This window comes from Hibiscus syriacus, unplaced genomic scaffold, assembly GCF_006381635.1.
Source record: "Hibiscus syriacus cultivar Baekdansim isolate YM2019G1 unplaced genomic scaffold, ASM638163v2 tig00110392_pilon, whole genome shotgun sequence".
Taxonomy (NCBI): Eukaryota; Viridiplantae; Streptophyta; class Magnoliopsida; order Malvales; family Malvaceae; genus Hibiscus; species Hibiscus syriacus.
The window spans coordinates 136,947-148,835 of NW_024062720.1; the positions used below are offsets into that span (position 1 = coordinate 136,947).

The following is an 11,889-nucleotide window of genomic DNA, read 5'->3' on the forward strand; positions in this document are numbered from 1 at the left end:
ATGTTCTTTACCTTGGTTCTAATATCGTCTCCTGGAAGTATGCTCCGCAAAAGACTGTTTCACGCTCGTCTACTAAAGTTGAATATCGAGCTCTTGCTCATGCCACGACTGAAATACTATGGGTACAACACCCTCTTCAGGAGATTGGCGTCTCACTTGCTTCATCGCCAGTCCTATTCTATGATAATCTTAGTGCTACGTATGTCTGTAAGAATCTCGTGTTCCACTCGTTATGAAGCTCCTTGCTCTTGACTTCTTTTTTTTTGGGATTTGGTTGGTACTAGTTCTTTACACGTTCATCATGTTCCATCCACGGTGCAGCTTGTTGATGCTCTCACCAAGCCTCTTGGCCGGAAGCTTTTTCTTTATCTTCGGTCCAAGATTGGTGTCTCTGATGGATCCTCCATCTTGCGGGGCGTGTTAGAGATAAGCACTAATGTCTCTCCAAATCTTATCTCTTATATTTGAATGTATTTAAATACAACTCCTTTACAATAGAAAGATCAAAGGAAAAACTAAGATGCCATTAATCCTAAGTTGTTGAAGTAAACAACAGCTTTGCTTAATCCTGCTGATACATTGATGATGACGATGATGATGATCCTTGTATTTGTATACAAAGCAAAGGTCGCTGCATTTCTTGAAAAACAAGAGAGCCAGCTAAGCCTGAAAGCACGTGCTAATGAAACTTGCCAGTCAACTGCCAAAACTACCGGTCTCACTTAAGAAACTGCAACTGCTATTCCCACTCACGTTTGACCACCTTCCTTGTTTCTACTTCTAGTTTGGCTATAATCTTTGTTGCACACTTACCTGGAAGCAATAAATAAACGTCCCTGGAGCTAGCCATTTTCTTCTTTTTATCTTATAGTAATACCATTTCTCCTTTCAACACATTGTGTTGTAGCCCAAAGTTTCTACACCTTTTGAGTTCTCTAATTCTCTCTTTGTTTTCTGGGAATTCTGATCAAAACTTTAATGGCTAGGAGGAGTAACAAGAACATACAAGCCAAGCTGGTGGGTATGTCTTTCCCTTACTTTTCGTTTGTTTGCTGTTTAAAAAAGGAAAGATTTTCTTCACAAAACTAATTGCTTTCTCTTTTCCACTTTAAACATGACCCTGATGGCTAAAGCAAAATTATGATCATGAAAATGGGTCAAGCAAGCATATTAAATGCGAAGTACTGGTAGACAACAATACTTAAATTAATTTCATGAGCTTCACTAGAGATTAATGGAGAAATCAACCTTTTCTTTTTGCAGGTACTTCTTGGGGACATGGGAACTGGGAAAACAAGCTTGGTTTTGAGATTCGTCAAAGGCCAATTTTCTGATTATCAGGTTTATTCTCATTTTACTCCATTTTCTTCCTTTGAGAAATGATAAAGGCATATGCATCTAATGTACGTTGTGAATGCAACGCAGGAATCCACAATTGGAGCCGCCTTCTTCACACAGGTTTTGTCTCTAAACGAAGCCACCATTAAGTTTGATATATGGGACACGGCAGGACAGGAGAGATATCATAGCTTGGCTCCTATGTACTATCGTGGTGCCGCAGCTGCCGTTGTGGTCTACGATATTACGAGCTCGGTAGCTTCCTGTCGAACCCCTTTAATATTATCTTTCGAACATGTTTATTCGGTCATGATTAAGCATAGATCTCTTAGTAATTGATGTCAACTTATGAATTCCAACAGCAACTCACTGTATCTGGTCTACATACACTTATCTGCAAATCTTGTTATACGAAACTTACCATACCTTAGCTTTGTTCCTTTTGAAGTTTCTTTCTTTTATTGCCAGTATCACTGTTCATTCTTTCTTTGTAATTGGATGTCCTTATGATCAAATGATGGTTTGTATTTCAGGAGTCCTTTGAGCGTGCAAAAAAATGGGTTCAAGAACTGCAAAGACGAGGTAATTGACAAAGAATATAAACATCTTAAATGCTCAGATAGTTTGAATTTGAGCTTAGAACTAACAATTCAAGCATAGTTTGAATTTGAGCTTAGAACTAACAATTCAAGCATGTTTCATATTCTTAACATGTTTTATTTCGTATTACACTGGTTCAGGAAATCCGAATTTGGTAACTTTCTTGGTAGCAAATAAGGTTGACTTGGATGTTGATATTTCCAGAGAAATGAAGTAATACAGAAAATGTATCTATTCTTCTTTTATTTTTCAGTTAGATCTATATATATATACATCTATTAGCTGAGCTGGCTTAACAGCCTTAACCGACTCTTAACAACTTGCTAACAGCCCTTAACCAACTAATCAACTCACACCTATATTCACACACAATCACACTCATGCATTACAATTATTCCAATATTCTTCCTGCTCCTTCGACCCTCTCAACTGGAATTACGCGCAGTTGATCTCTGAAGACTTCAAATGCTCCTTTTGTCAGCGACTTGGTTAGCCCGTCTGCCACCTGATGGCACGCCGGAACATAGTTCACCTGAAGTTGTTTAGCTTCAACCTTCTCACGAACGAAATGCACGTCCATGTCAATATGTTTTGACTGAGCATGATACACTGGATTCGTACTCATTGCAACAGCGCTAGTATTATCACACCAAATGACAGGTGTGATTCGATTTTTCACCCCCAACTCACCTAACAACGAGCTGATCCAAGTAACTTCAGAAGCTGCCTCAGCAACGCTTCGATATTCAGCCTCCATCGTAGACCTGGAGACTGTCTTCTGCTTCCTCGAGCACCAAACTACAGGACACGCACCAAGATATACTACATGGCCAGAAACCGATCTTCGGTCATCAAGACTGCCTCCCCAATCTGCATCAGCAAACGCCACAAATCTAGTGCCTTGCTAGCACCTGTAAATGTGAGACCATAGTCCAATGTCCCAGCTAAATATCTGAGTATCCTCTTCACTACAGCCATATGTAGCTCACGTGGAGCGTGCATGTACTGAGCAGTCTTGTTAACACTGAAGGCAACATCCGGTCGTGTATGACACACATACAAAAGAGCACCAACAATGCTCCGATACTCTCGAGCATTTGTTAATAATTCATCAGCGTCCTGTGTTAATTTTTGAGCACCAATCATCGGTGTAGCAGTGGGTGTAGCACCTAGTAAATTTGTTTTCTCTAGCAACTCAACTATATACTTCCTCTGAGACAACACCAAGGATTCATTTTTCTCGTAACTTCAATGCCCAAAAAATAGGATAGCTCTCCTAAATCTTTTAAAGAGAATTGCAGCTTCAACGTTCTCACCACTTCATCAATACATGAGAGAGCCACCAGTAATGATTATGTCATCGACATAGACAAGAATATAAGTAAAGCAATCTCCATTATCCTTAACAAATAGTGAGACATCAGCTTGAGACTCACTGAATCCCATCCTGATCAAACTGGTTTTAAGTTTATCATGCCAGTTCCTTGGTGCCTGTCGAAGACCATATAATGCTTTGTTAAGTTTACACACGAGCAAACTTCCATCAGCAGCATATCCTCAAACCCAGGAGGCTGCTGCATAAAGACATCCTCGGTTAGATCACCATTCAAAAAGCATTATTCACATCGATTTGTCGTAATGGCCAATTACTCGCAACAACAATTGATAGCACTGTATTCAATGTGGCAAACTTAACAACAGGACTATAGGTTTCTTTAAAATCGCAACCAGGTACTTGCGAGTATCCCTTTGCCACAAGCCTAGCTTTGTGTCTTTCCACAGTTCCATCAGGCCTTCTTTTTATTCGAAATAACCATTTGCATCCAATCACCTCACGATCTGTAGGCATCTTCACAACCGACCAAGTATTGTTCCTTTGCAGTGCATCAAACTCGGCCTGAACAGCTTCTGTCCAGCTAGAACTGTTGAGTGCCTCATAGACATTGTTCGGGACTTCACTCACAGCATTAGAGGTAAAAGCCTTGGTTTGAATATGCCACATTTACTCCTTGTCATCATCGGATGACTATTAACTTGTGCATCACACAAATTTTCTGCACCTTCTTCAGTGGTACTCAAGTCTTGAGTCTCACCATGTGTACTGACAACCTCAATCTGCTCAGTATTACTAGTATTTTGACCAGTGACTGAAACTTCACTCGACGGTTGTTGCTGAGTACTCGACACATTATCAGCAGTTTCCACCTGATGACCTGAGCTTGCACCAGGCATACTTTCTTCTTGAAGTCTGCTAACATCAGTGACAATTTCAATTGAACCAGATGGTCTGTTGATGGTTGATGTAGCAGCAGGTAACTGAGCACATTTCTTTGCAAATGGAAACTGACTCTCATCAAACACCACATGTCTTGTGATATAGATTCGACCATCATCAGCAAGACACTGAAAACCCTTATGTCGAGTACTATAGCGTAAGAAGGTGCATGGTTTGGACCTAAAGTCCAATTTGTGCTTCAAGTATAGTCTCAAATGAGGAAAACAGAGACAACCAAATACTCTTAGCTGTCCATAGGCTGGTTTTTGATGAAATAGCTTCTCGAACGGTGATACACCATGCAAGACCCTTGTAGGCAGTCTGTTAATTAAATGAACTGCAGTAACAACTGCATACGCCCAAAATTTGATAGGCATCGACGCTTGAGCTAGCAACACAAGGGCTAGTTCTATCACATGACGATGCTTGCGTTCCACCACTCCATTCTGTTCAGAAGTGTGTGGACATGTGAGCCTGTGTGCAACACCTGCTTTCAACAAGCAGCTCGACAGCCTTCGATATTCACCTCCCCAATCGCTCTGAACAGCCTTGATGGGCAAACCAAACTGCACCTTAACCATCTGCTGGAACATTTCAAATGCACTAATTGCTTGAGCTTTGTCTTTGAGCAGGTAAAGCCATGAGTGCCTGGTACATGCATCAACAAAGGTGACATAGTACTTGTAACCAGTCGAAGTAATATGTGAAGGTCCCCAGAGGTCTGTGAAGACTAACTGAAAAGGAGCATCATATACTGTTGTAGAAGCATGAAACGACAATTTATGGCTCTTTCCATTTGGCATGCAACACACGTTTTATTAACACTTGAAGGAAGAATTACATTTATTCTTTACAAACTTCACTAAGCTATCATGCGAAGGATGTCCCAAACGTGATGCCACAAGTCATACACAGCTGTAGTCAGTTGTGTTGAGTAATTCTCTGCCTTGAAATTATCTTCAGGTGTTGAGTTAACTACAAAAGAGTATAAGCCACCATCTTCTTTCCTCGAAGTAATATTGAACCGGTTTTTCTCACACGTAGCACCTACATCTAAAGCACCACCCATCACCAACTAGTAATTTACCTGGATTATGAAAGTCCACTGTCTGTGAGATATTTGTGCCATCAGAGGTGACATGATGTGTGGCACCCGAATCCATCACCCAGTGTTCACGAGCAACCTGTGACTTGAACTGATGAGCACCAGATTTTTGACTGGTATTGCAATCATATGAATTATCCTTGGCAGCATAGTAAGTATTTCCTGACTCCTCCTTTGAATAATTGTTGTTGTTGGCTGTAACACAGGGAAGTCTTCATCAAACCGATGCCAACACCGGTCGACTAATGACCATTTTTGCCACATAATTGGCATTGCAATCGAGACCTACCCCGACCTCGACCAGTCGATCGACCACGTGAGTACATTTGACGAGACACAGTGTTGCGATCAGACTGATCCACAGTCTTACTTGACATTTGCCCTTGAACCATATGTGCACTCATAGGAAGTGACTCAAGCGGATCACAAAACCCTGCTAATTGAGTCTCCGCATCCATCAACATAGTGTAAATAGCGTCAAGAGACACCGATTCACGCATGGTTGTTATGACAGCCACAAAAGGTAAGTACTCACGAGGTAATCCCTTTAAAATGCTCGCAACATGCACTGCCTGTGACACAACACTGCCACACGATGCCAATGCATCGCACACTTCTTTAACGCGAGTAAGATAAACTCGCATAGACTTGTCTCCTTTCTTAAGACTGAAGCTTGTAGTGCAAGCTGATGACCGCCGTTGTGGATCTGTTCGAGAAAAACTGAAGCACCGTGCTCCACAGCAGAGGCTGTTTCAGCACCGACAAACTGAGGTAACAACTGTGAACTGATTGTTGACAGAACCAGGACGCAAGCACTGTCCTGAGCTACATATTCTTCATATAACTCGTTCAATACCTCCTCACCAGAATCAATAACCACCGTTTGACGGAGCAGTCATGGAGCCAGTGAGAAGTCGTTCAAGTCTATGGCTGCGAACGGTTAGAAGCACCTGTTGCTTCCACAACAGAAATTTGATTCATCCAATACGACATTGACTCTTTTATTCGAGAAAGCCTTAGCATTCCTCGAAACCCCCTCCATTGAAGAAGCAAGCTGATCAACGCTCATTATGAGAATTCTTGTCAAGCAGCGGAAATAGAAGCAAGTCGTCCGGATCATCCAGCTCTGATACCATGTTGATATTTCCAGAGAAATGAAGTAATACAGAAAATGTATCTATTCTTCTTTTATTTTTCAGTTAGATCTATATATATACTCTATTAGCTGAGCTGGCTTAACAGCCTTAACCGACTCTTAACAACTTGCTAACAGCCCTTAACCAACTAACCAACTCACACCTATATTCACACAATCACACTCATGCATTACAATTATTCCAATATTGGAAGAGAGGAGAAAGTGGGAAATGAGGTATATGCAATCTGAATTTCGTTTCGATTATCTATTTCTTGTTCTCCAATTCGAAAAGATCGCAGGTTAAGCTGATTTCTTCTATGCTGGGATATTACAAAATTGGCTTGATGTTGCACATAATATCACACTTCTATATCAAAGACAATATCAGGAAAATATGAACTATACTGTGTTAGTTATATTACTAATGCTACATGGTAGGAAGGGCATATTATCATTGCACTGAACATGGATGAGGAAAACATTAAAACTGAAAAAAAAAAAGTTGAATGTCCCCTGTATATGTTTAAATCAATTGTAATGTCTTGTGCAGGAAGGTGAGCTATATGCCAAAGAAAATGGCATGAGTTTCCTCGAAACATCCGCAAAGAGTGCACAGAATGTCAACGAACTCTTTTACGAAATAGGTAATGATACCGTGTTTCACAAGTCGTTTCCTTCCTATATGATGTCAATCCGCAGGCATCCTCTGAACTTTCTTAAGCTCACACACTCTCTTGCAGCTAAGAGGATTGCAAAAGCTGCTCCATCACGTACGAAAGGAATAAAATTGCATATCCGACCTCAAGATACCGGAAGAAGGCTCTTCTGTTGCTCCTGATGACATGAAGGTTTGCTGTATATATGTATGCTATTTGTATCGTTTAGATGAAGTTTTGAGAGAGTATTCGGGTATTAAGATCTATGAATTTCTCCTTAATTACAAGCAATATTGTTTAGATGAAGTTTTGAGAGACTATTCGGGTACTAGGTTCTGGAAAAAAAAATCAGTTTTCAACAAAACAAATCTGGGAACATGGTTTTTTCAGTCAAGGGAAAATTCATCTACCGGAATTAAGATCTATGAATTTCTCCTTAATTACAAGCAATACTGTTTTAGGCCTCATTAATTGACAGGTTGAGAAATCACTGCAGGTCGTTGAAACCGATGATTATGCTGTTATCTAGTGGAAATTGCTTCGATGAATATCGGCTGTATGTACACTGTTGAAACACAAAACAGCTTTAGTCTCTTATTCTTTTTCAACTTTATTGTCAATTGCTGTTGTCGACACCGTTTTTTGTTCGGGCGGGAAAAAACTTAGTACGACTTGAGGGTTTCTCCAGTTACACGTAGATCGGTTTATCTTTTAAAATGATATTTTATTAAAAATTATTTTTAAAAGAAAATTTTTAGGTATTCGACCTACCTAACTTAAAAATATCGATAACGATTCTTCACATTTCAAAACATTTTCAAAGAAAAACCCTCAAGTCGTACTAAATTTTTCTCCGCCCGGGCAAAAAACGGTGTCAACAACTGTCATTTTGTGTTAGGAGATGAACATGGAACCCCGAATGAATAAAGGTTCTTTGCAAAGAAATGACTGAATACTGATTTATTAGTGCTCATGTCCAATAATGTCTAGATACATAGCCAATGCCTCGGAGGCTATTCTTTTAATAACTAGGTTCGATATTAAATGTCACAATTCGTATCAAATAATAAGATATTATCAAATTCTATACGGTATATATCATGATTTTGTCCATAAAAAATGAATATAAAAGTTGAAAATTGTATAAACATTTGTGTACACAACCGATTGGAAATTTATGGGTTGATACACGATAAATGCTCACTAATATAAACTGGTTGGTGGGGCACAAGGTTCCAGTGGTGGATTCTTTTCTTTTTCATTTATTCTTTTCAGTTCGAGGAGGGTTGTTTTTTCAATTCCACGTAGCGAGGCAAGGGGTGCCCACATGAGTTCAAACTTTCATAAACTGAAGCTTCTTTACCATATGGAGCTCTTGGAAACCAACAAATCATGAATGTGGCCAGAGCCTTGCTGGTGACAATTGACTTTTTATGCCATAGGAATCAACATTCAAGGCCCCTGGAAAATAGAAAGATTTGTCCTTTTAAAAAATTGTCCAAGTTTTTTTTTCTCCCAATCACGTGCTTACCAGAATACACGAGAAAAAATAACCCATAAAGTTTCGTTTTTTTTTCCGGCCAACAAACACCAACAACACAGCCAGCAAGCATATGAATCCAAGTAAGCATTTCTGTAAAGTAAACAAAAAAACACGAGGAAGTAAGAATTTTAGAAAATTATAGAATACATGTTTATCTTCTTTTCTGCTACAGCCAGCTACCGTCTACGTTACTATATTCACACACAAAAACCCTCTCAAAGCTTATAGAAAATGGTACAAAAAGATCAAAATGCAGGTTTTGTTTATGCCCTGTCTAGTTGAGTTTTGACAGAAACCCTGATCATCATGAAGGAAAAGTGCATGGAGAACCGGATGAAGATGATGAAACACCATTGTTGCTATTAGAATCAATGCCTGAAGTGACTAATGTGCTAGCATCTTTAAGAGGCACAGAACAAGCCTGAGCTGGGAGCTTCTTCATTGGACTCACTCGATGGAGGTGTCATTGGAAGTGAGTATTTTAACATGACGAGAAGGCTCAAACGGAAGGCAATGAATTCGGAGTCTCAAACAGAGTATTTGGCTTGCTGCAACCAGCATCATTGTCATAAACGGGATTCGATATGTAGAAAAACTGTCCTCACCATTCTTGGGAATGAATTTCAAGAACTTGAGGATGCAAACCCTAATACTTTTCGAGCTTGTTTTGCTTGCAAGGTAATGCTGCAGGGAAAAGGAAGTTCCTTGGTGGATGAATAAATCCTTGTGCGTAGCAACTCCTTAGGGAACTGGTTGATTGGTTTGGGTTGTCTTAAGGAAAGGAAGAAGCAGTGTTTGTAGAGGCAGGTGCAGGAGTTGCGGTGTTGGTAACGGTAGGGCCGGAGGCAGAGGTGGAGTTTTTAAGCCGCCGCCAGCGGAGTAATAGAGAGCAAAAGAGCTCGGCTAACAGTACTAGGATTAGAGCTAATACAATAGCCAGGCTCACCACCATTATCAGTGTTGCGCTCATGATTACCTTGGATGCCCCCTCCATTGGTTTTACTTTCTCTCTGCGTTTTCTTTTTAGGAGAGAAGGGTTGTCAGAAAGGAACAATAATTAAAGGGAAAGAAAGATTTCTTTTGGGGGAGAAACAGTAGGCGGTGAATTATCGGGAGACTTTGGACATGTGGAACCGGGAATGTGTAAGCAACTCCTTGGTTCTTAGGGTGCTTTCTTTGTTGTCTTTTCTCTCTCGACATTCAAGTTCATTGAGGTCATTTTAATTACCATAGCATAGTTTGATTCATAGAGCATCGCCATGAGCCGCTCGGCTCTCAAGATCTTGAAGCAGGTACAAGCCACAAAAGTAACATTCCCAGTACGCTAAATTCAAAATTTTTCCTGCTCAATTCCAGTCATTTGTGGTGGATGACAACATTTCATTATCAAAGTATAACCGTGGATTATCAGGAGTAAATACATTATCAACGACAAAAACCATAGGCAATCATGCTCCGAAAATGGCTGCTGAGTTGCACTCAGATAATTTGCTGTGTGTACAAACGAGTGCAACTAACAGACCTACAATGTCTGAAGTTCTTTCCTCACTTACAACTGATACATTGCAGTTACTGCAATCAAAATCTCAAACTTGAATTGCCAACATTGAATCTCATGTTCCCAATAAATTTGTAGTCCCGAAAACAAATGAACAAGAACAACGAAGAGTTGAAGTTCGAGTATATTCATATCGGAAAGGCTTGTGGATTACAATACTCTAAATCAGGAACTCGGACCAAATTTCCCTATAGTAACCTAATAAGACAATAAATCCCAATGAGATGCCTGCACAATCCACTCGACTCGAATATGGCGATACCACTCGACACCATATTCTAAAATAGATGAATCTTATCCACTGCATATATGAAGCAGTAGCACATAATCAAGTGGTAACCACCATTGGAATTTGGAAATTTAAAACATCAAAATTGTAGTAGCAAAATACTAACTATTGTTTCTCAGGACTGCTTTTCGGGATTCTCGGGTTCTTCTTCCTTTTCAGGTTCTTCCTCCTCTTCCTCTTTCTTTTCTTCCTATTCTTCATCTTCTTCGGGAGGGTCATATGGCATTGGTGGCGGTAACGGTGTTTTCATTGGGCTGAATTGAGGGAATATGTCGGGTCTACGCCCAGGTTTTGGCCTCTCCCACTCCTGCCATGAAAACCGAGGCGCTCATGTTTAATCATATTATCTTAGAAAATAAATTACCAAACGAGAAAAACATAATTTATTTATCAAAGAAACATGACTGTCCAAAGATTGAATTATCTAATCAGTATCCATCATTCAAACAAAACCCATCCCAACAAAATCCCACCGAGCCTTTTACTCACAAAGCTAAACACAAATACATCAGTCGTTTGGAATTTCCCTGTCCCGTTACCAAGGAGATTTAAAACTAGTTATAGATGAATAAAAAGAGAAGGAACTTACAATGGGAAAATCGAGGGGATTGCGTCGAGTCAATTTCTCCTCCTCGGGAGCCATACCAATCACCTGAAGCCTATTTCTCATTGCCCATTGATGTCCCTTAGAGACGGAGACGACGAGGGAGCATCTGCAACCGCAGCTCTTGGAAGTTGTGCCGGCGCTAGGGTTTTGGAAGGTGGCAATACGGATAGACAGATGAAAGATGCCATGGTTGGTTTCTTGGAGGTAAGAGTTCCTCCAGAAAACAAAACAAAACAAAGAAGAAAACAAACAGAAGTTAAGGAGCACCAAGTTAACCGCCTCATCAGCGACTCGTGCTCGTCCCGGTTGGCTCGGTCTGCAGTCGACCCTAAATTGCCAGTGGCCAGAGCCCATAATACTAACATGTAGCGTCTCTTTAAGCGTTTATGGGTCCATATTAATTACACCATGAATGACCCAATCCACTTGTTTGTTTATACTTCTTTCTTAAGGTTCGTGTAGCATTTAGTGCCATTTTATCCCAAAATGGGTTCAGATTATTATATTAGATTTAATCAATTTCAACCAACTGAATGGAGCTGTTGGAGTTCAATCAGCCTTGGTGCGGACTCAGGCCTGCCATTGATTTTAGGATAAAATTATGGTTTAGTACCTAAACTTTAGTTTTGGTCCGTTTTAGTACTTAAGCTTTCAATTTTTTAAAATTATACCTAGAGTTTAATTTTTGTTTCATTTTAGTACCCCGTTCAAAATTAAATGTTAAGTTTTAAAAAATAATGAAAATTAAAGTTATTAAAACACAAAAACTAATAGTTCAGG

At 39.9% G+C, this 11,889-nt stretch overlaps 2 protein-coding genes and 1 pseudogene across 2 annotated transcripts; 1 reads left to right on the forward strand and 2 right to left on the reverse strand.

Moving 5' to 3' along the window:
* The first annotated feature begins 908 nt into the window (after positions 1-908).
* Positions 909-7,689, forward strand: LOC120123345 (ras-related protein Rab5-like). Its single transcript, XM_039142265.1, has 9 exons — positions 909-1,017; positions 1,264-1,341; positions 1,426-1,593; positions 1,872-1,920; positions 2,079-2,128; positions 6,673-6,690; positions 7,007-7,100; positions 7,197-7,319; positions 7,609-7,689. Exons 1-8 carry the CDS (start codon positions 979-981, stop codon positions 7,292-7,294), a joined length of 594 nt encoding a protein of 197 aa, XP_038998196.1. The 5' UTR covers positions 909-978; the 3' UTR covers positions 7,295-7,319; positions 7,609-7,689.
* A 1,254-nt stretch (positions 7,690-8,943) lies between these two features.
* LOC120123363 lies at positions 8,944-9,684 on the reverse strand. Its single transcript, XM_039142276.1, has 2 exons — positions 9,446-9,684; positions 8,944-9,250 (listed from the first exon to the last, which is right to left on the reverse strand). Exons 1-2 carry the CDS (start codon positions 9,647-9,649, stop codon positions 9,155-9,157), a joined length of 300 nt encoding a protein of 99 aa, XP_038998207.1. The 5' UTR covers positions 9,650-9,684; the 3' UTR covers positions 8,944-9,154.
* Positions 9,685-10,365: 681 nt separating this feature from the next.
* LOC120123344 lies at positions 10,366-11,365 on the reverse strand (annotated as a pseudogene).
* Between the last annotated feature and the right edge of the window lie 524 nt (positions 11,366-11,889).

Bases quoted from the DNA above. Each gene is read 5' to 3' on its own strand.
- LOC120123345 (XM_039142265.1), top strand. From the start codon at position 979: ATGGCTAGGAGGAGTAACAAGAACATACAAGCCAAGCTG. The intron at 1,342-1,425 runs GTTTATTCTCAT...AATGCAACGCAG, and splicing joins GCCAATTTTCTGATTATCAG to GAATCCACAATTGGAGCCGC. The intron at 1,921-2,078 runs GTAATTGACAAA...ACACTGGTTCAG, and splicing joins TCAAGAACTGCAAAGACGAG to GAAATCCGAATTTGGTAACT.
- LOC120123363 (XM_039142276.1), bottom strand. From the start codon at position 9,649: ATGGAGGGGGCATCCAAGGTAATCATGAGCGCAACACTGATAATGGTG. The intron at 9,251-9,445 runs GCTTCTTCCTTT...TGGTGAGGACAG, and splicing joins CACCTGCCTCTACAAACACT to TTTTTCTACATATCGAATCC.